The following is a 24,631-nucleotide window of genomic DNA, read 5'->3' as shown; positions in this document are numbered from 1 at the left end:
TAGATTCTGTTGTTTAAGTGTTCCCTTTATTTTTTTGAGCAGTGTACATTCAAAGGGAATCGGTCACCCCATTTTGTCCTATAAACTGTGGCCACCACCATCAGGGGCTTATCTACAGCATTACAGCTGCGGTAAGGTCCGATGGGCGTCTCGGACCGATCCGGTCTGGGGCCTCCCATCTTCATGCGATGACGTCCTCTTCTGTGCTTCCTGCCACGGCTGCGGCGTAGGCGTACTTTATCTGTCCTGTTGAGGGCAGAGCAAAGTACTTGAGTGCGCAGGTGCCGGGTAAGGTCAGAGAGGCGCTGCCCTCAACAGGACAGATAAAGTACGCCTGCGCGGCAGCCGCGGCAGGAAGCAAAGAAGACGTCATCGTATGAAGATGGGAGGCGCTGGACCGGACTGCGATGCTCATCGGACCAGACTGCGATGCTCATCGGACCGGACCGCCCCTGGGTGAGTATAATCTAACCTCTTTTTCTCATCTTTCAGGATACATCCTGAGCTTATCTGCAGCATTACAGAATGCTGTAGATAAGCCCCTGATGTTGGTGGCCGCAGTTTATAGGGGTGACAGATTCCCTTTCAAAAGTTTTTTGTCATTTCAGCGTGCATAGATATGTCATGTAGGGCACTCTCATCCAAAGTACCGTATAACTTTCCAGACAGTGCCAAGACGAGCCATATGTCTGTGAAGGTGTGCGATCACAGCAGTCCTGTGCTGGGAAAGCAGAGAGAACCTGCATCCTTACAGCAGTGCATGAAGCCGTGCATAGGTAGGGCGTCACAGGCACACACCGATGAAGCAGAGTTGCGGGGTGAAGACACTTACATTTCGGGGCAGACCCATTTCTAAAGCGTGATAGTCCAGTGATCGTCTTAGGTTTGTTCGTCTGAAGATCACTAGCATGTAACAAAGCGTCCACCCCGAAACATGACCAATGTGATGAGCCCTTAGTCTGAGACTAAGAAACAAACAAAATGCATGAGCATGAATATTCTGTATTACATAAATTCAAAAGTTAAAAAAGTAAATGTGGAAGTCTTACTATTGGTGATAAAGCGGACATGTCATTGTAGGTAACGTTTCATAATCTGGTGTGTGTGTACACTAAAAACATCATTGTTTCTGGCTATTATAGACTCGTGTCCTGCATTTTCCTCTGTTCTTATTCTAAGTTTCCAGTTGTCTCTGAACTAATGGCTGGAGACTAGCTGTCATCATGTCTCCCATACTACTTTTTTTGATTAGAACATGTTCATAAATTACTACATCAGCATGCATGAATGGATGAACACAGCGCATAAACACTTGATAAAAAGGAAAATAGAAATGTATATCAAATGGTCAGCGGGGGCAAATCTAACGAAGAATAAAATGATGTCTGTTGGGAAAACCTTACAAGAGCTAAAGTCAGTAACGTAGTGAGGCTTGCAAGGGAGACCAAAAGCAATAAAAAAGAATTTGGAGGGTATGCCTAAAGTAAATGAAAGGTCAAACATACTATACGATTTTTACTGGATGAAAAGGGTGAAGTGATCAAAAATGATGTTGAGAAGGCTGAACTCTTAAACTCCTATTTTGCATCTGTGTTCTTTAAGAAAGAAAATATAACATCAGCTGATCTTCACTATTCTACTGAAGGAATAAAATAATCCACACTATCCATAAACAGAGAGATGGTGAGAGAACACTTGGCTAATTTACATGAATATAAAGTGAACCTGTCAGCAGGATTGTGTACAGTAACCTACAGACAGGCTCCCTGACGAAGGCAGGATCGAAATGCGTGTTGGGGCGGATGCATATTCTCCTTGACTGTGGACTCTGCCCTATGTTTTGGTAATGACCACCACCCTTATATTGTACTAGCTGAAGAGCCCGGCGTTGCCTGGGCATAGTAAATATCTGTGGTTAGTTATAGCACCTCACTTCTCTTATTTTCCCATCACGCCTCTCATTTTCCCCTTCACATCTTTCATTTTCCCCCTCACATTTCTCATTTTCTCCCTCACACCTCTCATTTTCTCCCTCACACCTCTCATTCCCCCCTAACACTTGTCATTTCGACCTCACATCTGTCATTTTCCGATCACTCCACTATTTTCTCTCACTCCTCTCATTTTGCACTCACACCTTTTCATTTTCACCTCACACCTCTCATTTTCACCTCAGTATATACATGTTAGTCATCTCCCTTATTTATAGTATACACCTGTATGTCATCTCCTGTATATAGTATATACCTGTATGTCATCTCCCCTGTATATAGTATATACCTGTGTCATCTGCTCCTGTATATAGTATATACCTGTGTGTCATCTCCTCCTGTATATATTATATACCTGTGTCATATCTCCTGTATATAGTATATACCTGTGTGTCATCTCCTCCTGTATATAGTATATGTCTGTGTGTCATCTCCTCCTGTATTAGACCGCGTTCACACGTTATTTGGTCAGTATTTTTACGTCAGTATTTGTAAGCTAAATTGGCAGCCTGATAAATCCCCAGCCAACAGGAAGCCCTCCCCCTGGCAGTATATATTAGCTCACACATACACATAATAGACAGGACATGTGACTGACAGCTGCCGTATTTCCTATATGGTACAGTTGTTGCTCTTGTAGTTTGTCTGCTTATTAATCAGATTTTTATTTTTGAAGGATAATATCAGACTTGTGTGTGTTTTAGGGTGAGTTTCATGTGTCAAGTTGTGTGTGTTGAGTTGTGTGTGGCGACATGCATGTAGCGACTTTTGTGAGATGAGTTTTGTGTGGCAACATGCGTGTAGCAACTTTTTGTGTGTCGAGTTGCATGTGACAGGTTAGTGTAGCAAGTTGTGTGCAGCAAGTTTTGCGCATGGCGAGTTTTGCACGTGGTGAGTTTTATGTCTGGTGCCTTTTGAGTATGTGCAAGTTTTGTGTGAGGCAACTTTTGCATGTGTTGCAAATTTTGTGCATGTGGCAATTTTTCCGCGTGTGCAAGTTTTGCGTGTGGCGAGTTTTCCATGAGGTGAGTTTTGCACTTGTGGCGAGTTTTGCGTGAGCCTAGTTTTTGCATGTGGCGAGTTTTGCGCGTGGTGAGTTTTGAGCGGCGACTTTTGTGTTTCGACTTTTATGTGGCGAGGTTGGTGTATGTGTGGTGAAATGTGTGCTGAGGGTGGTATATGTGTTCAAGCACGTGGTAGTGTGTGGCGCATTTTGTGTGTGTGTTCATATCCCCATGTGTGGTGAGTATCTCATGTCGGGGCCCCACCTTAGCAACTGATCGGTATATACTCTTTGGCGCCATCGCTCTCACTCTTTAAGTCCCCCTTGTTCACATCTGGCAGCTGTCAATTTGCCTCCAACACTTTTCCTTTCACTTTTCCCCATTATGTAGATAGGGGAAAAATAGTTTGGTGAATTGGAAAGCGCGGGGTTAAAATTTCACCTCACAACGTAGCCTATGACGCTCTCAGGGTCCAGACTGTGACTGTGCAAAATTTTGTTTCTGTAGCTGCGACGCCTCCAACACTTTTCCTTTCACCTTTTTCCCCATTATGTAGATAGGGGCAAAATTGTTTGTTGAATTGGAACGCGCAGGGTTAAAATTTCGCCTCACAACGTAGCCTATGACGCTCTCGGGGTCCAGACGTGTGACTGTGCAAAATTTTGTGGCTGTAGCTGCGACGGTGCAGATGCCAATCCCGGACATACACACACATACACACATTCAGCTTTATATATATATATATATATATATATATATATATATATATATATATATATATATATATATATATATATATATATATATATATACACACACACACATGTATACACACACACACACATGTATACACACACACACACATGTATACACACTGGATGGTGGCCCGATTATAACGCATCGGGTATTCTAGAATATGCATGACCTCGTAGTATATTGCCCAGCCGCGTAGTATATTGCCCAGTCACATAGTATACAGCACAGACACGTAGTATATTGCCCAGTCACGTATGTAACAGGTTAAAAAATAAACATACTCACCATCCGAAGAGCCCGTTGTAGTTCCGGCGCTTGTGTGCGGTGTCCGGTCCCAGAATTGGTATGTGCACAGGACCTTCCATGACGTCGCGGTCATATGACCGTGACGTCATGGAAAGTCCTCCTCCCATAGCATCTCTGGAAGCAGAACCTGCCGCTTGCAGTGCTGAGGAGAGGACGCAACGGCGGAAGGTGAGAATAAGGTTTTTTTTTTATTATTATTATTTTTAATATTAGATCGTTTTACTATTGATGCTGCATACGCATCATCAATAGTAAAAAGTTGCGGACACACAGGGTTAATAGCGGCGGTAACGGAGTGCGTTACCCGCGGCATAACGCGGTCTGTTTCCCGCCGGCATTAACCCTGTGTTAGCGGTGACCGGAGGGGAGTATGCGGCGACAGGCACTGACTGCGGGGAGTAAGGACCGGCCATTTTCTTCCGGACGGTGCCCGTCGCTGGTTGGTCGCGGCAGCCATGACAGGCAGCTGCCGAGACCAATCAGCGAATGAATAACCGTGACAGAAGGACAGACACGGAAGTGACCCTAAGGGGCACCCGCTCCATAATCCCCTCCACTCACCGCTCACACAGGGTTAATGGCAGCGGTAACGGCCCGCGGTGTAACGCACTCCGTTACCGCTGCTATTAACCCTGTGTGTCCCCAATTATTTACTATTGATGCTGCCTATGCAGCATCAATAGTAAAAATATGTCATGTTAAAAATAATTAAAAAAACAAAAAACCTGTTATACTCACCATCCGCCGCCTTTCCCGCTCCTCGCGACGCTCCCGGGACCGCTCCATTGCAAGCGGCAGCTTCCGGTCCCAGGGCTGGTGTGCGACAAGGACCTGCCGTGACGTCAAGCTGCCGCTTGCAATGGAGCGGTCCCGAGAGCGTCGCGAGGAGCGGGAAAGGCGGCGGATGGTGAGTATAGCAGGACTTCAACGGGCCTTTGGAAGGTGAGTATATGTTTTGTTTTTTTTTAAGTCTCTATACTACGTGGCTCTGTGCTGTATACTCAGTCGCTGTGCAATATACTATGTGGCTGGGCAATAAACTATGTGGCTGGGCAATAAACTATGTGGCTGGGCAATAAACTATGTGGCTGGGCAATAAACTATGTGGCTGGGCAATAAACTATGTGGCTGGGCAATAAACTATGTGGCTGGGCAATAAACTATGTGGCTGGGCAATAAACTATGTGGCTGGGCAATAAACTATGTGGCTGGGCAATAAACTATGTGGCTTGGCAATAAACTATGTGGCTGGGCAATAAACTATGTGGCTGGGCAATAAACTATGTGGCTGGGCAATAAACTATGTGGCTGGGCAATAAACTATGTGGCTGGGCAATAAACTATGTGGCTGGGCAATAAACTATGTGGCTGGGCAATAAGCTATGTGGCTGGGCAATAAGCTACGTGGCTGGGCAATAAGCTACGTGGCTGGGCAATAAGCTACGTGGCTGGGCAATAAGCTACGTGGCTGGGCAATAAGCTACGTGGCTGGGCAATAAGCTACGTGGCTGGGCAATAAGCTACGTGGCTGGGCAATAAGCTACGTGGCTGGGCAATAAGCTACGTGGCTGGGCAATAAGCTACGTGGCTGGGCAATAAGCTACGTGGCTGGGCAATAAGCTACGTGGCTGGGCAATAAGCTACGTGGCTGGGCAATAAGCTACGTGGCTGGGCAATAAGCTACGTGGCTGGGCAATAAGCTACGTGGCTGGGCAATAAGCTACGTGGCTGGGCAATAAGCTACGTGGCTGGGCAATAAGCTACGTGGCTGGGCAATAAGCTACGTGGCTGGGCAATAAGCTACGTGGCTGGGCAATAAGCTACGTGGCTGGGCAATAAGCTACGTGGCTGGGCAATAAGCTACGTGGCTGGGCAATATGCTACGTGGCTGGGCAATATACTACGTGACTTGACTGGGCAATATACTACGTGACTGGGCAATATACTACGTAGACATGCATATTGTAGAATACCCGATGCGTTAGAATCGGGCCACCATCTAGTGTGTGTGTGTGTGTGTATATATATATATATATTTTATTCCATTTCTGCAGACTGGCAGCAGTGGTGGCACCTGTGCTGCAGCCTGCTGGAATGTGGATATAGTTAATTTGTTTGAGGTTAGCCTGCAATTATTAAATAAAAAAAGAAATCTGTTTGAAAATGGCGCCGGCCGCGCCTGCACGGTATCAGCTATTGGATCACCGATATCTGCTGCTGCACATGCGCAGGCGGCTCCATCTTTGTAGAGGAAACAAAAAAAATGTCGTCCTCCAAGATGGAGGCAATAAAGCTGGTGTGATTTACCCCAGTCCATTAGTCCATATTGCAGTCTTCCTTGTGCAGGCGGTGACATATAATCTTGTTACAGACTTGGTTTGTAGCCAGGTGAATGGAGTCATCAATCCTTTGTAACTTTGTGCAGTAAAACGACTTACATGAATTTGCCAATCGCAGCAATGTGGAAGGAAGGAGCAGGCTGCCAGTCTCAGACTTCATCACATTTCCTTCCTTTGCATCCTGTAGCTCCACAAGTACTTGAGAGTAGTGCTGGAGATGATAAAGAATCTGAGAGGAAGTGCTACCATGGACCTTTTCTTGTTTTCCCTTCTTTATCATGAGCTTTAGAGCTAAATATATTGATGCATAAAATTGGGGATTAGGAAATGTGCAAGCCCTAGGAACAAGTGTGGCCCAAACCTTAGTGGTGCAGAGCTCGGTGGTTGAGCGGTGTATACCCCCGGCCCTCACCACAGCCCCTGTGTACGTTGTATGGTGACAGCTGCTAATCACTGTGGTTGGACTAGGCTGCACCAGACCAGTTGTCCTGTTATATCCTGCTGATAAAACACTGATTGTATTGAAACAGCAAAACACAGCCCAGTCAATTACACACTTCTAGATTCAGGGTCACTTAGGCTACGTTCACATTTGTGTTGTGCGGCGCAGCGTCGGCAACACAACGCATGCAAAACGCATGCACAACACAGCGTTTTGTGACGCATGCATTCATTTTTTGCATGATTTTTGGCGCAGAAAAAACTGCATCATGCAGCGTCCTCTGCGCCCTGACAGTTGCGCCAAAAAGACAACGCATGTCCATGCGCCCCCCATGTTAAATATAGGGACGCATGCGTCGCTGCGGCCGCGCCCGACGCTGCGCCGCACCACGCTAATGTGAACGTAGCCTTACAATACACCATAGCAAAAACCTGATGACAGATTCCCTTTCAACTTTTTATTTCTTCATTTTGTTATTATTATTATTTTTTAGAAACCAGAATTTAGCTATTGTTACCTGCTCTATTCACACCTATAGAAGATCTAGACAAAGGGATACATATACAAAGATGTGTATAAAAAGCTGCACAAGACAAAAAACACCCCTGTTGGTATATTACTAATGAGAATAACATTTAAAATGAAAAAATGTCTGTGCGCTATGTAATGTGAACATGTGTGGTATTTAGACCTGCAAATAATGGAGCACGGTGTTATCCTTGTGGTTCATACCTTCCATCCACATTTCCACTGGTATAGGGATGATACTCGCACGAGTTGGTGGAAAGCAGTCTCCAAAGCTTGTGGCTGCACACTGTCACACGTTTAGCACCGTGCTTCATTATTTGCCAGCATCAATGTAAGGCCGGGGACGCACCACGGCTATTAAAGGCTGCTCAACACGAAGACTACAGCTGTGGACCACTCGAGAACTGTCTGCCAGCTGTGGCTAGTAACTAATATAGACTTGTCCCTATAAAGGGCTTAATTAAAATCAACAAAAATTATTATATGGACAACTCCATTAACCATTGGTTTTAGTAGATGACGATCTGTGCTGCCAACCGTGGTATTTGCTTTGTCAACTACGGCTATTGGGTAATGAATTTTATTGCATGGTATATAGTGTGTGTGTGTGTGATTATTGTTTGAATACCGTATTTTTCAGATTATAAGATGCACTTTCCCCAAAAAAATTTTTGGGGAAAATGGGGGTGTGTCTTTTATAATGCGAATGTACCTTACCGGTACCGTTGCTGCAGGCTGGATTGAAGGGGTGTCCGGCGGTGCTGCGAGGTGTCCGGCACTGCTGCGCAGTGCTCTGCGGGTGTCTCCAATGCCCGGTGGTACTGCAGGGGTGTCCGGCGGTGCTACTGCGGGTGTTCAGCGCTGCTGCCTGGTGCTCTGCTGGTGTCTCCAATGCTGCGGGTGTGCATCTGGCGCAGCCCGTTGCTGCTGCTGCGGCGGTCTCCAGTGCTGCAGGGGCCCACCCCGACAGTCCCATGGTTTTCTGTGCGGTGGACTCCTAGAAAATGGCCCCGGGTAGGGCGGCGCATGCGCAGATGGAAATCTTGGCACCGGATCTCTGGAGATGGGATGTCAGCGCTGAAATCTCATCTCCCAAGATCTCATCTGCGCATGCGCCGCCCTGCCCGGTGGCCATTTTACCGAAGTCCGACTCACAGGAAATCATGGGACTGCCAGGGCTCTGGCCTTTCACAAAATATTGGTAGAGCCCCAGCAGTACAGGAGACCGCTGCAGCGCCGCCGGGGACCCGCAGCACTAGAGACACCAGCAGAGCACCGGGCAGCAGCACCAGACACCAGCAGCACTGCCGGACACCCCTTCATCACAGCCTGAAGCATCACCCCACTCCTGCCTCCTCCAGCAGCGACCCCGGGTCCCTGCTTCACCGCAGCCACCACCCCCGGTAAGCAATAAGAAGCACCACCATTTTATTGAAAAAAGTTTTTCTCCTCAAAATTTGGAGTGCGTCTTACAATCCAGAGCGTCTTATCAAGCAAAAAATACGGTATATCCTTTTTTTATTGCAATTTGCTATGCGTGACTAGCAATTGAATTTATCAAACAGGCGCAGGCATTTGCACAATTGATGGGGTTTAGGGTGGATAGGATCTTATAGGACTAAATACCGCACATGTTCACACTATAGTGCAGAAACGTTTTTTCATTATATTTCTTTTTTTTTTATAGCGCCGTTTATTCCATGGTACTTTACATGTGAAAAGGGGAATACATTATAAAAATACAAGTACAGTAATCTTAGATAATACAAGTCATAACTGGTACAGGAGGAGAGAGGACCCTGCCCGCGAGGGCTCACAATCTACAAGGGATGGGTGAGGATAGAGCTGGTCATGCAGCGGTTTGGTCGATCGGTGGTAGCTGCAGGTTGTAGGCTTGTCGGAAGAGCTAAGTCTTCAGGTTCCTTTTGAAGGTTTCGATGGTAGGTGAGAGTCTGATTGTGTTGTGGTAGAGGTTTCCAGAGTAGGGGTGATACGCGAGAGAAATCTTGTATGTGATTGTGGGAAGAGGAGATAAGAGGGGAGTAGAGAAGGAGATCTTGTGAGGATCGGAGGTTGCGTGTAGGTAAGTACCGGGAGACGAGGTCACAGATTTATGGAGGAGACAGGTTGTGGCTTTGTACGTCATGGTTAGGGTTTTGTACTGGAGTCTCTGGGCAGTGGAGAGCCAGTGAAGGGATTGATAGAGGGGAGAGGCTGGGGAATAGCGGGGGGACAGGTGGATTAGTCAGGCAGCAAGTTGAGGATAGATTGGAGGGGTGCAGTGTGTTAAAGAGGAGGAAACAAAGCAGGAGGTTGCAGTTGTCAATGCTGGAGATGATGAGGGCATGGACTAGGGTTTTTACCGATTCTTGGTTTAGGAATGTACGGATCCGGGAAATGTTTTTGATTTGGAGTCAGCAGGAAGTGGAAAGGGCATGAATATGTAGTTTGAAGGAGATACTAGAGTCTAGGGTTACCCCGAGGCAGCGCGCTTGTGGGACTGGGTCAGTGGGCAGTCATTGGCTTTGATGGAGAGGTCTGTTTAAAGAGGGTTGAATGAGATGGGGGGGGGGGGGGGGGGGGGGATGATGAATTCTGTTTTGTCCATGATAAATTTTAGAAATCTATCATACAAGAAGGATTCTAGTTAGTAAGGAGGTGATATCTGGTCCAGAGTTGTAGATCTGTGTGTCATCAGCATAGGGGTGATGCTGAAAGCCATGAGATTCTATGAGCTGTCCCAGGCCGGAGGTATAAATGGAGAGGAGCAGGGGTCCTAGGACTGAACCTTGTGGACACCGACAGATGGGGGGCGAGGTGAGGAGGTGATGTGGGAGACGCTGAATGTCCGGTCTGTTAGGTATGAGGAGATCAAAGATAGGGCCAAGTCTGTGATGCCAAGGGATGAGACAATCTGTAGTAAGAGGGAATTGTCCACTGTGTCCAAAGCTGAGGTCAGGTCCAGGAGGAGGAGGACAGATTGGTGTCCCTTGGATGTCTTTATTCAGGGCCGTTTCAGTGCAACGATGCAGTCTGAAGCCAGATTGTAAGTGGTCGAAGAGGGAGCAGGAGGAGAAGTTGGAGGACAGTGTGAAATGGATGTGGTGTTCTAGTAGTTTGGAGGTGTAGGAGAGAAGTGAGATGGGGCGATGGCTAGGTACAGAAGATGGGTCAAGGGAGAGTTTTGAGAATGTGTGATTGAGGTATGAGGGAAACCTCAGTTAGTAATGGTAAGAGATTTACAGGGTATGTTTATCTCTTTAGATGACATTTAGGCTATGTGCATACGTTCAGGATTTTTCGCATTTTTTCCGACCATTTTCCGTGGAAAAAATGGTTAAAAAACGCATACATAAGCATCCCATCATTTTTAATGCATTCTGCAATTTTTGTGCACATGATGCGTTTTTTTCCGCGTAAAAAACGCAGCATGTTCATTAATTTTGCTGATTTTTTTTTTTTTTTTTTTGCATTGTTGCCGCTATTTTATGCAATGGGAAGCTCCGCACAAAAAAACGCGAAAAAAACGCATGCGGATTTCCTGCAGTAAAAGTCTGGTTTTGTTCAGGAAAGTTCTGCAGAAAATCCTGACGTGTGCACATAGCCTTAGTGGCTTATATATAGAATTAATTTTCCATAAATAGTTGATATTGCATGTTCTGTTGTTGCAATGCTGCTGGCTCCAGAGCTGTACGCATGAGATGTAAACTCCCTGGCTCTTCCTTGAAGTGCGCCATTTCTATAAAGTGGATTAGGGTAGTGTTTGGGACCAGTCTTTCCTCCTCTCGTGCATATGATCATTACTGGTCTGTACTCTGACTGCTGAGACCTAATGTCGTCCAATTTCTCGTTGCAGATGTGGCTGTAGAGCATTCACCATGCCAGGAGCCGTCAGTGGTGGAGAATACATCAGGACATCTTAGCCCACTGGAACAAGGAGGCGGCGTTCTCTTGGATGCCCTGAAAAGCTTGACCAGTTCTTGGGCCCTTATTGTTGCTGTAGACAATCTGCAGACAGAAAGTTGCTCTCTTACTAATATATATATATAGTGTAATTGTAATCGTATTAATTATTGTCACCGGTCAGTAAGTCAGTCATCATGTCTACCTCCTCACTCCGCCGCCAGATGAAAAACATTGTCCATAATTACTCTGAAGCTGAAATCAAAGTCAGAGAAGCCACGTCGAATGATCCTTGGGGCCCGTCTAGTTCCCTTATGTCTGAAATTGCAGATCTCACCTACAATGTGGTAGCGTTCTCTGAAATCATGAGCATGATATGGAAGCGACTAAATGACCATGGGAAAAACTGGAGACATGTCTATAAAGTAAGACGTTTGCTTCTTTTCTATTGCACTGTATATATCTGATAGGAGGAAACTGGAAGGCAATAGCACAAAACCGGGTCCTGCCCAGATATAGCCTATGAGAACAATAGGTGCAGGGATGTGCTCACCTGGCAGGGTTGTGTGCCTCAACACCAAAGCGAGCTCGGTAACATGGCTGCTGCAGATCCAGGGTACATGCAGTGGGAGGATGGATCTTTAACTGCGCTAACGAAGACCCCATATCATGAAAAACAGAGATGCAGGAGTCGAGGTGTTGAAAATTTTGGTTTTATTAGTCAACCCAATTTTCAGCACCTCGACTCCTGGATCTTACTTCATTACATGGCGCAGTTAGAGGTCCGTCCTCTATGCTTCCTCCTTCCATTGTACATATCCCACAGCCATAGTGATCCGTAGACGTTGGCTGTTGCACAACGAAGGATTTTATTTCTGTATTTTTCTGTAATTTCTTGTTGTTTCACACTGGTGTTTGTAGCAGCAGATCCAGAGAAGGTTCTTTGTGCCAATGCATCACACACTGATATTTAGTGCAGGAGAAACCATGGGGGAATCGTTCTTAGTACAGGAATGACAGGGCATGCTCTACAACACTGCTGGATGCAGTAGATCTGTGTGCACTGTATTTGTGCCCAATAGTTAGTGCACGGTGCTACGTTTTATTATCATAGATGCCTCTGCCAAATTTGTCAGTGCTTTACACCACATATATTTAGTACATGCACCAAAACGTAAAAATGGCGAGGAAAGGGAGCCTGTTACCATGAAAATCTGCAGGCACCATGTTATGGAGCAGATCGGTGTATAGCTGTGAGGAGAGCTGCAGTATAACTTGTGTATTCGCCATTTAATCCTCTGCTCTTTCTGGGATTTTAGGTCCGGTGGGCGGTCATATCCGTGACTGACAGATCTCTCTGTATGCACGCTGCTAAAGAAGGCTGTCAGTCATTGATAGGACCGCCTACCGGGCCCAAAGTCCCAGAAATCCACTAGATAGACAACCTCTTCTCATATTTGGCTCTTTCACATGAGTGGCTCATGAGGTTATGTCACCTGATGCCTGGCGGCCAATCAGTGCTGGTGTCACTGTCCCCGCCTTCAGACAAATCGCACATGAAGAGGAAGTCAGAGAGCGTCCACAGCCCGGACTTCCTGTTGATGATCAGTACATCTGAAGGCGGGGCCAGTGATGCCAGCTCTGATTGGGCGCAGGGCTTGTGTGACGTAACAACATCACGCCATCCCCGGGAGCACGAGTGTCGACACCGCTAGAACGGCAGCGGAGGTGGTGAATATACATGAGGAATGAGAAGCCAAGTGTTGCACAGCCCCTTTAACCCCTTCACCCCGAAGCCTGTTTTCAACTTCCTGACAAGGGCCATTTTTTCCAATTCTGACCACTGTCAGTTTATGAGGTTTTAACTCTGAAACGCTTCAACGGATCCTGGTGATTCTGAGATTGTTTTATCGTGACATATTGTACTTTATGATAGTGGTAAAATTTCTTCTATTTGACTTGCAGTTGTGAAAAAAATGGAAATTTGGCGAAAATTTTGAAAATTTTGCAATTTTTAAACTTTTAGTTTTTATGCCCTTAAATTAGAGAGTCATATCATACAAAATAGTTAATAAATAGCATTACCCACATGTCTGCTTTACATTAGCACAATTTTGGAAATATAATTTTTTTTGTTAGGAAGTTATAAGTGTTAAAATTTGACCAGCGATTTCTCAGTTTTACAACAAAATTTGCAAAACCATTTTTTTAGGGACCACCTCACACTTGAAGTGACTTCGAGGGGTCTATATGACAGAAAATGCCCAAAAGTGACACCTTTCTAAAAACTGCACCCCTCAAGGTGCTCAAAACCACACTCAAAAAGTTTATTAACCCTTCAGGTGCTTCACAGGAATTTTTGGAATGTTTAAAAAAAAAAACTTGAACATTTAACTTTTTTTCACCAAATTTTTACTTCAGATCCAATTTGTTTTATTTTACCAAGGGTAACAGGAGAAATTGGACCCCAAAAGTTGTTGTGCAATTTGTTCTGAGTATGCCGATACCCGATATGTGGAGGTAAACCACTGTTTGGGCGCATGGCAGAGCTCGGAAGGGAAGGAGCGCCGTTTGACTTTTCAGTGCAAAATTGGCTGGAATTGAGATCGGACACCATGTCGCATTGGGAGAGCCCCTGATGTGCTTAAACAGTGGAAGCCCCCCACAAATGACACCATTTTGGAAAGTAGACCCCCTAGGGAACTAATCTAGATGGTGGTGAGCACTTTGAACCTCCAAGACTTCACAGAAGTTTATAATGTAGAGCCGTACAAAAAAAAAAATCATTTTTTTTCACAAAAAAATGATTTTTCACCCCAAATTTTTTATTTTCCCAAGGGTAACAGGACAAATTGGACCCCAAAAGTTGTTGTTCAATTAGTCCTGACTACGCTGATACCCCATATGTGGGGGTAAACCACTGTTTGAGCACATGGCAGAACTCGGATGAGAAGGAGTGCCGTTTGACTTTTCAATGCAAAATTGGCTGAAATTGAGATCGGAACCCATGTCGCATTTGGAGAGCCCCTGATGTGCCTAAACAGTGGAAACCCCCCACACGTGACCCCATTTTGGAAAGAAGACCCCATAAGGAACTTATCTGGATGTGTGGTGAGCACTTATAACCCCCAATTGTTTTACTAAAGTTTAGAATGTAGAGCTGTGAAAATTATAAAAACATTTTTTTCTTTCCACAAAATGATCTTTTAGCCCGCAATTTTTTTTCCCCCCAAGGGTAACAGAAGAAATTGGACCACTAAAGTTGTTGTACAATTTGTCCTGAGTACGCTGATACCCCATATGTGGGAGGAACCACTGTTTGGGCACACAGGAGGGCTCGGAAGGGAAGGAGCGCCGTTTGGAATGCAGACTTAGATGGAATGGTCTGCAGGCGTCACATTGCGTTTGCAGAGCCCCTAATGTACCTAAACAGTAGCAACCCCCCACAAGTGACCCCATATTGGAAACTAGACCCCCCAAGGAACTTATCTAGATGTGTTGTGAGAACTTTGAACCCCCAAGTGTTTCACTACAGTTTATAACGCAGAGCCGTAAAAATACAAATCCTTTTTTTTCCACAAAAATTATTTTTTAGCCCCCGGTTTTGTATTTTCCCAAGGGTAACAGGAGAAATTGGACCCCAAAAGTTGTTGTCCAATTTGTCCTGAGTACTCTGATACTCCATTTGTGGGGGTAACCCCCTGTTTGGGCGCAAGGGAGAGCTCGGAAGGGAAAGAGCACTGTTTTACTTTTTCAACGCAGAATTGGCTGGAATTGAGATCGGACGCCATGTCGCGTTTGGAGATCCCCCTGATGTGCCTAAACAGTGGAAACCCCCCAATTATAACCGAAACCCTAATCCAAACGCACCCCTAACGCTAATCCCAACCATAACCCTAACCACACCTCTAACCCTAACCACACCTCTAACCCTAATCCCAACCCTAATCCCAACCGTAAATGTAATCCAAACCCTAACTTTAGCCCCAACCCTGAATTTAGCCCCAACCCTAGCCCTAGCCTTAACCCTAGCCCTAACCCTAATGGGAAAATGGAAATAAATACATTTTTTTAAAATTGTATTATTTTTCCCTAACTAAGGGGGTGATGAAGGGGGGTTTGATTTACTTTTATAGTGTTTTTATGGCGGATTTTTATGATTGGCAGCCGTCACACACGGCTTTTTATTGCGAAAAATAGTTTCTGCATCACCACATTTGAGAGCTATAATTTATCCATATTTTGGTCGACAGTCATGTGAGATCTTGTTTTTTGTGGGACGAGTTGACGTTTTTATTGGTACCATTTTCGGGCACATGACATTGTTTGATCGCTTTTTATTCCGATTTTTTGGAGGCAAAAGAACAAAAACCAGAATTTCTTTTTTTGGGGGGGGGGGGGGGGGGGGTGTTTATACCGTTCCACGTGTGGTAAAATTGATAAAGCAGTTTTATTCTTTGGGTCAGTACGATTACAGTGATACCTCATTTATATCTTTTTTTTTTGTATGTTTTGGCGCTTTTACACAAAAACTATTTTATATAAAAAATAATTGCATCACTTTATTCTGAGAGCTATAACTTTTTTATTTTTCTGCTGATGGAGCTGTATGGTGGCTTGTTTTTTGCGAGACAAGATGACGTTTTTTTTTACGGTGTTCACTGAAGGGGTTAACTAGTGGGACCGTTTTGTAGAGCGAGTCGTTACGGACGCGGCAATACCAAATGTGTACTTTTATTGTTTGTTTGTTTTTTTTTACATAAATGGATTTATTGGAAATATATATATTTTTGTATTATAATTTGGGGATTTTAAAAAATATATTTTTACACATTTTATTTTTTTTTACTTTAGAATATTATCCCAGAGTGGGACATCACTGTATCATGTCAGATCGGACACTTTGCTTACCACTGTGTCAGATCGCTGGTCTATGCAGGCGCTCGCAATCCACCTCACTGAAGGACCCCTGCGGCCATTTTGGACCCAGGGGGTCTCCATGGAGACCATGAGAATAATGCGATCATATTGCGTTATTCTCACGGGAGCACGCAGGGAGCCCCCATCGCTGCGCGATCCCCCTCTAGTTTCCCCTACTACTGACAGCGGCATCAGAGGGGTTAAATGCCCGCGATCGGTGCTGTCACATACAGCTGACACCCGCACCCGATCACCGCGGTGATCGATGCGCAGTACTTGTACTGCGGCTGGCACAATTGCAGTTGCCGCAGCGCCGTACTAGTACGGCGCATGGCACGAAGGGGTTAAGTGATGAAATCACAGGTTATACTGAGTCTTTTCTCAGATAACTATATATCAGTCAGTAATAGCTGGCTTAGTGCCACCAGGTCACGTGACTCATTTTTGTTCCTTTTTTATTCCTGCTGCTTCCCTGGTTTATTTAGTTGTGGTCCTTTTTATTTAGTGGTGGTCTTTCCTTCTGGGGTATTACTCTGTAAGCCACATGCTCTAGAATAAAGACCACAGGAAATGGCGCAAAAAAGAAAAGGTTATATCTCTGGAATCACATGGCAGATTTGCAAAAAAACACAGTGGGAATAAGTGCAGGAACTAGCCATGTTTGACCTGTTGTCAGGTTTTTCTGAAAAAATAAATAAAATAATTTTTGTGCTAAATATTTATTGCCACCATTGTGGCATAAAACGTTCCCCTGAATTGAAGTCTTGGCTCGCTGTGCACATGTGTGACTCCTGGATGCGCTCTTCCATAGAGTAGAGCGGATGTATTCACACATCTGACAATCCCAGATCCGACAGATCCTATCGTGATCTGATTTGGGGTCAGACTCGGCCATTCATGTGGATCCGACAGACCTGGATACAAGTCGGGACGCTTCCACGTCTCACGGATCTGCTTCTCAGTGATAAACTTGAGCAATAACTCGCGCCCTTCCAGGGGGTTAGTGGCTTGGAAGCTGGTGCATCTATTTAGTAGTAAAGAATAACCCACAAGCAGCTAGGATGACCGCTGAGATAAGAATTCTTTTGCTTTCCCTCTGCAGGCTATGACTCTGATGGAGTATCTAATAAAAACCGGCTCCGAGCGCGTCGCCCAACAGTGCAAAGAGAACATATATGCTATACAGACCCTGAAGGATTTCCAGTATGTGGATAGAGATGGGAAGGACCAAGGTGTGAATGTCCGCGAGAAGGCCAAGCAGCTGGTGTCCCTGCTGAAGGACGACGAAAGGCTGAAGGAAGAACGGGCGCATGCGCTGAAGACCAAGGAGAAGCTGGCGCAGACCTCCACGGGTACGTACAGGCGCACTCACATGCCACAATACTTCTCATGACTATGGAGGAGCGATGATAAAGGCAGATGTAGGTTAGCGGCGGTGGATCAGGACATGACTCCATGGAGACTTCCTTCAGAAAAAACAGGCCCGATTCATATAGATCACATCAGTGGTAATGCAGAGGCGAACATCTATTAATATGAATCCGGTCTGTCTTATCGGGAATCTGTTAGCAAGTTTATGCTATGTGATCTGAGAAAAGTATGATGTAGGGGCAGAGACCCTGATTCCAGCGATGTGTCCCTTGGCTGCTTCCCTCATTTTGACATGATTTTGAGTCCCTCTTTTCTCTACTACAGATCTGGCAGTGCTCTGAATGCTCTGTATACCCCAACCCACATAACTGTTTGGCAGCTTTCTGGGTACACTGCATAGGCGGAAAGCTGCCAATTAGTGGTGAGGGAGGTGTTAAACAGGGCAGAGAAGCTACATGTCATGAGACAACTTGTTCTCTAGTGATAATTTCCTGGTGATAAAACACGGATTTTATTAGACCCACATTACACAGCCTAGTTAGTGACACATCACTGGGATCATGTTCTCTGTGCCTTCCTCTTGCTGATCTCGGACTACATAACAAACACCTGCTGACAGATTCCCTTTAACGGTATGTTCACACATGTTTTGCCTTGTTTTTCTACACCTTTTTGCTTCATTTAAACACATTTTATTGATCCGGCAAAGTGAGATTTCTGGAATCTCGAGCGCATGTTGAATAGTTTTCTCTGCAGATACAAAACAGTCTCAAATTTGTAATAAACAAAAAAAATTGCGTTAAAAAAAAAATGCGCGCACTAGTTTGCTGTGTTTCTGCTCAGCCTTTCTCCTCCATACCCGAATAGTGGCATGCGCCTGTGTGCTCCTCACCACAGATGTGGCGCCAGATTTCTGGTGTAAGGCACGCAGCGGCTCCTCATCATGTACCCCAGCTGTGGCGTTACCCCAAAAAGTCAAAAATGTTGGGGCTTGTTAAAGTGATGTACCACAGAATTCTAATCTTCACAGCCGCCCCTAGATTGGAGGCCTTTTGAAAGATTTACATTTTTTTGGGACCATCAAAGAACTTTTATGAAAGCAAATAAAAAAATGATTTTCCTGAGAGCCCACTGGTCTCTTTACTTGTCTGCCCCAGACATGAGATCACTGCACTGCAGCAAACTAAGCAGAGAAAATGGAGACCACCAGCATCTTTTACAGAAAATCTGACACCTGCTCCCAAAAAAACAGTTCAATAACTTGTAGGAATCCCTGATTTCTTTTTCTGTTGTGTGCGGTGTCACTTCTGTGCAGAGATATTCACATTTATGTTTTTAGGAGTGCAATATGTGAAATCTCTGCTTGTAGACCAACTGGGAGCTTCTTCTGTTCTTTGTCTAGGGTGGGCACTTGCGCCACTTTTTCTGAGACTGGCAATCATAGCTTGGCATGGTCTGACATTGTGGCAATGAGTGGCCATATGAGAGACTGACTCCAGAATGGAAAATGCAGCTACGGGGCATGCTCAAAGTAAAAAAATTGGAATTGGGCGCCGGATTCACTCATTTGACGAATCTGGTGCCATAGGCTTCTATTATAGTAAAAGCCGCATGGTGCCGGATCCGTCTCTGGCGGTCTGTGCGATCTCTCTGGCCGCCGGGCCGACAATTTTTGACGGATCCGGCAAAAAACGGATGAAACGTGAGGCCATCCAGCGCTAATACAGGTCTATGAGGAAAAAACAGATCCGGCGCCAAATTCTTCCGGATCCGTTTTTTTTTTTTTTTTTTTTAAATTAGCCGGATTGTGCCTGATGGCAAAAACCTGATGTGTGAAAATAGCCTTACCCAGAGGAGGGCTTCTCCACCACACATATACCTTGTTGGTGCGTTCTGCTTGAGTTTGGGGCGGCGATCATCAGTGCACAGATGGCAGTAACATTTCCCGCCTGAGCTATTTTCAGCTCTACCTTATGGCGGTCTCCACAAAGCAAACATTTGGGCGCACCACTCGCATCTCATTAGGTCTAAGTACGAGAATAATTGTTTCAGTGTCCTTGTGTTGAAGCCTTCGGGTTTTCCTTCCACCTGTTACATTGTTCCTACGCCATGCATGAGGGCCATCCACATTACATTGTTTTCTTTCGGGGGTACAGTCTGAGTCCTGCTTTTCTGGGATTTTAGTGGACTATGGACTTGTTCCTGTCTAAAATGGTAGACCCCCCTATCCCTCCCACCCCCAAAAAAACGGATGATCAAATGGTTGTCTGAATGTACTCTGTGGCTCAACAAGGGCTCAGTCAGTTTAAAAAATACCCCGGTGCCATCAACCTTTCCCCACTAATTGTACGTTTTGTCACTAAATTATCTATAACCCGTAATGTTGTGTACTGAGGAAATCCTCCAGCCCTTGAATAAAAGCTGTTATACTGTCGGCCATTACTGCCTCTTGTGGTAGAGCATTCCACAGTCTGACTGCTCTAACTGTAAAGAATCCTTTCCTGTTTTAGCTGTAGGAATCGCCTTTCATCCACCCATAATGACTGCCCCCTGGTCCTTAGTGTGGTCCTTAATAAGTCATGTACCAGTCCTTTGTACTGGCCACACATATATTTATACATATAAATGAGGTCTCCTCTGAGGTGTCTTTTTTTTCTAAGCTAAACAAGCCCAACTTTGCCAGCCTCTCCTCATATGAGCGGCCTCCATCCCTTGTAGTAATCTGGTTGCCGCCTTTCAACTGATTCTAACTTCTGAATATCCTTTTTGAAATGTGGAGCCCAGAACTGGATCCCATATTCTAGATGTGGCCTCACCAGTAATTATAAAGGGATAACAATACGTTGGGATCTCGGGATTTTATCTCTTTTTATACATCCTAAAATCTTGTTGCTTTTGCGACTGCTGCTTGACATTGAGTGCTGCTGCTCAGCTTACTTGTAACCAGAATCCCCAAGTCCTTCTCTTGTTCTGTAGTCCTGAATATGGTCCCATTTATTATATATGCTCCAATAGGATTACTCCATCCTAGGTGCATTACTCTACATTTATCTACATTAAATTTCATTTGCCAAGTGTTTGCCCATTCAGACATCTTATTCAGATCGTTTGGCAATATTGTAATGTCAAGATCGGATTTTAGTATCCTACATAGATTGGTGTTGTCAGCTAAGACTGACACTTTACTCTCAATCCCAACCACTAGGTCATTAATAAAAAGGTTGAAAAGAATCGATCCCTGCGGTTCCCACTGCTCCCAGTACAGATCCCTGCGGTTCCCACTGTTCCCAGTACAGATCCCTGCGGCCGCCACTGTTCCCAGTACAGATCCCTGCGGCCGCCACTTCTCCCAGTACAGATCCCTGCGGTTCCCACTGCTCCCAGTACAGATCCCTGCGGCCCCCACTGCTCCCAGTACAGATCCCTGCAGCCCCCACTGCTCCCAGTACAGATCCCTGCGGCCGCCACTTCTCCCAGTACAGATCCCTGCGGCCGCCACTTCTCCCAGTACAGATCCCTGCGGCCGCCACTGCTCCCAGTACAGATCCCTGCGGCCCCCACTGCTCCCAGTACAGATCCCTGCGGCCCCCACTGCTCCCAGTACAGATCCCTGCGGCCCCCACTGCTCCCAGTACAGATCCCCGCGCCCGCCACTGCTCCCAGTACAGATCCCTGCGGCCCCCACTGCTCCCAGTACAGATCCCTGCGGTTCCCACAGCTCCCAGTACAGATCCCTGCGGCCCCCACTGCTCCCAGTACAGATCCCTGCAGCCCCCACTGCTCCCAGTACAGATCCCTGCGGCCGCCACTTCTCCCAGTACAGATCCCTGCGGCCGCCACTTCTCCCAGTACAGATCCCTGCGGCCGCCACTGCTCCCAGTACAGATCCCTGCGGCCCCCACTGCTCCCAGTACAGATCCCTGCGGCCCCCACTGCTCCCAGTACAGATCCCTGCGGCCCCCACTGCTCCCAGTACAGATCCCCGCGCCCGCCACTGCTCCCAGTACAGATCCCTGCGGTCCCCACTGCTCCCAGTACAGATCCCTGCGGTCCCCACTGCTCCCAGTACAGATCCCTGCGGTCCCCACTGCTCCCAGTACAGATCCCTGCGGTCCCCACTGCTCCCAGTACAGATCCCTGCAGTCCCCACTGCTCCCAGTACAGATCCCTGCGGTCCCCACTGCTCCCAATACAGATCCCTGCGGTCCCCACTGCTCCCAGTACAGATCCCTGCGGTCCCCACTGCTCCCAGTACAGATCCCTGCGGTCCCCACTGCTCCCAGTACAGATCCCTGCGGTCCCCACTGCTCCCAGTACAGATCCCTGCGGTCCCCACTGCTCCCAGTACAGATCCCTGCGGTCCCCACTGCTCCCAGTACAGATCCCTGCAGTCCCCACTGCTCCCAGTACAGATCCCTGCGGTCCCCACTGCTCCCAGTACAGATCCCTGCGGTCCCCACTGCTCCCAGTACAGATCCCTGCGGTCCTCACTGCTGGCTATATCCCCTTTAGAGAATGCGCCATTTATGACGACTCTTTGTTTCCGGTCATTTAGCCAATTCCTTCCCCATTTGCATATAGTGTCCCCCAGTCCGTGCCTCTGTAGCTTCAGTATAAGGCTGTTATGTGGTACAGTATCAAATGCCTTTGCAAAGTCCAGATAAATCCCATCAGCCGCATTACCTACATCCAGACTTGCACTCACCTCCTCATAGAAACCCAACATGTTGGTTAGACACGACTTACTCTTCATGAATCCATGCTGGTTGTCAGTTATTATTATTATATTATTCTCTGCAATATATTTCGGCTGGTCATCTCTTATGATGCCCTCAAAATCTTTGCACTCTACTGATGTCAGGCTTACCGGACGGTAGTCGCCTGGATCCACCTTCTTACCCATCTTGTATATCTGTACGACATCAGCCATCCTCCAATCCTGTGGCACCACCCCTGTTACTAGAGAGTCTAAGAATATGAAGTACAGCGGTCTGTCAATTACTCATCTCGGCTCCCTCAGTATCTGTGGATGAATGCCATCGGGCCGGGGGATTTGTCGGTGTTTAATTTTCTCAGACGCAGGCATACTTCTCCTTGTGTTAAACTAGTTATATCAGGTGGTGGTGAACTTTGATTTTTGCCTTGTTGAAACACGCGATAGAGGGGGGCAAAAGTTTCCCTGGACCCTTACTGAAGTCCGACCTTAATTGTATCATGAGCAATCTTTCCATACACAGTTTTGGCAATGAATGTAGTGTCAGAAATCCTCCAATCTTCTAAACAGGGTTTTTTTTTCTTGTTTAAGCTGTTTGTGGTTTTTTTTTTTTTTTTTTTTAACTTTATTTTCCATTTTCTACATTTAATTTAGTCTTTCTAAATCATGGCGTTTTCAGTCTGGCCCCTCAGCTTCTCCATGGGGCTGACCTGTAGTGATCGCCTCTTACCGGACAGTCTCGTCCGAGGCAATGGCTGGCTTCCGGACTTGGCTTCCTCTGTCTGTGTGGCTGATGCCAATCAAATCTCCGCCATAGCGATGCACAGGAAATAGGACTAGGATGTGACAGTCCGAAAATAAGAGGGAATCTGGGGGGGAGAGGGAATATATCAGGCCGTAAGATGGGAAAGAAATCCGAATGTGCAGGGAGAGGGAAGCACGCTGCGCAGCATCCGTGTCTGTCAGCAGGGACGAGACCGATCAGCCATGGGCTGCAAAAGGGGAAACGGTAGAACGACACTGCTAAACCGCGCGCTGCCACTGGTGCATGTACTGGAGGGAAACCTCGACACAAGAAAAGGCTACTAGCAGCGGGGGAGGACAGTGTAGCCAGAAACTCGGTGCTGCCACTGGGGCATGTACTGGAGGGAAACCTCGACACGAGAAAAGGCTACTACTAGCAGCGGGGGAGGACAGTGTAGCCAGAAACTCGGTGCTGCCACTGGGGCATGTACTGGAGGGAAACCTCGACACGAGAAAAGGCTACTACTAGCAGCGGGGGAGGACAGTGTAGCCAGAAACTTGGTGCTGCCACTGGGGCATGTACTGGAGGGAAACCTCGACACAAGAAAAGGCTACTACTAGCAGCGGGGGAGGACAGTGTAGCCAGAAACTCGGTGCTGCCACTGGTGCATGTACTGGAGGGAAACCTCGACACGAGAAAAGGCTACTACTAGCAGCGGGGGAGGACAGTGTAGCCAGAAACTCGGTGCTGCCACTGGTGCATGTACTGGAGGGAAACCTCGACACAAGAAAAGGCTACTACTAGCAGCGGGGGAGGACAGTGTAGCCAGAAACTCGGTGCTGCCACTGGTGCATGTACTGGAGGGAAACCTCGACACAAGAAAAGGCTACTACTAGCAGCGGGGGAGGACAGTGTAGCCAGAAACTCGGTGCTTTCTTTCCAGCTACGCACCAGCACTGCCACATTGTAGCGTCCTTGTCTTGGCCACAGGCGCACACTGCGTGCCCCGGCTCCATGCTGCAGAGACCCCAGTGTCTGAGGACTAGTACCAGTCAGGGAACCAGTTGGATCCTGGGTGGAAAGTTTTCTCTGTTGTGCTTAGGAATTAAGTCCTAATCTTTACCTGTGGAGTAAATATTAACAGGAATCCCTTTGGCCTCACCTACAACAAGACCTTTACCCTTGATCATCTTATCTCGGAATTGTTTGTTGCCTCCTGTGAATCTGTGGCGTTGTGGACGTGGGGCCGCTGTGGCCTCGTACGCTGCGCCACTGTCACATTCGCCGTGGTGGTGTTGTTCTAGATTATAGTAGTTACATTTGCAGTTTTGCACTTTTTTGTTTCTTTGTGCCTTTCTTGTGTAATGATTTTTCATCTCCTTCAGGCAATATGATATTGTTGAGTTTGTCAGGACCTTGAATTTTAACCCCTTTCACAACTGTATAATTTTTGGAGACGTCCGTGCACCAGTTCATGAACACAGATATGCAATTTTCCTGCACTCCCCAATATGCTTTAACTCCATCTCAACATTGAACTTACCAGTAGTGATGAGTGAGTATACTCGATGCTCCGGTGGTTGCTGAGTATTTGTCAGTGCTCGGAGATTTA

At 46.5% G+C, this 24,631-nt stretch overlaps 1 protein-coding gene across 5 annotated transcripts in view; it reads left to right on the top strand.

Moving 5' to 3' along the window:
- LOC138651746 (epsin-1-like) overlaps positions 1–24,631 on the top strand; it is a 142,961-nt gene that overhangs the window by 70,645 nt on the left and 47,685 nt on the right. For 4 of the 5 annotated variants that reach the window (XM_069742201.1, XM_069742203.1, XM_069742202.1 and 1 more), the window contains exons 3-4: positions 11,223–11,694; positions 17,292–17,541. In XM_069742201.1, the coding sequence (XP_069598302.1) occupies positions 11,467–11,694; positions 17,292–17,541 (478 nt within the window). In that variant the 5' untranslated portion in view covers positions 11,223–11,466. Of the gene's footprint in view, positions 1–11,222; positions 11,695–17,291; positions 17,542–24,631 lie in introns of those variants that run through there. The other variant, XM_069742204.1, reaches the window with a different exon arrangement.

The sequence above is a fragment of the Ranitomeya imitator genome, chromosome 10 (assembly GCF_032444005.1).
Source record: "Ranitomeya imitator isolate aRanImi1 chromosome 10, aRanImi1.pri, whole genome shotgun sequence".
Classification (NCBI taxonomy): domain Eukaryota; kingdom Metazoa; phylum Chordata; class Amphibia; order Anura; family Dendrobatidae; genus Ranitomeya; species Ranitomeya imitator.
This window is presented reverse-complemented; position numbering and strand designations above follow the sequence as displayed.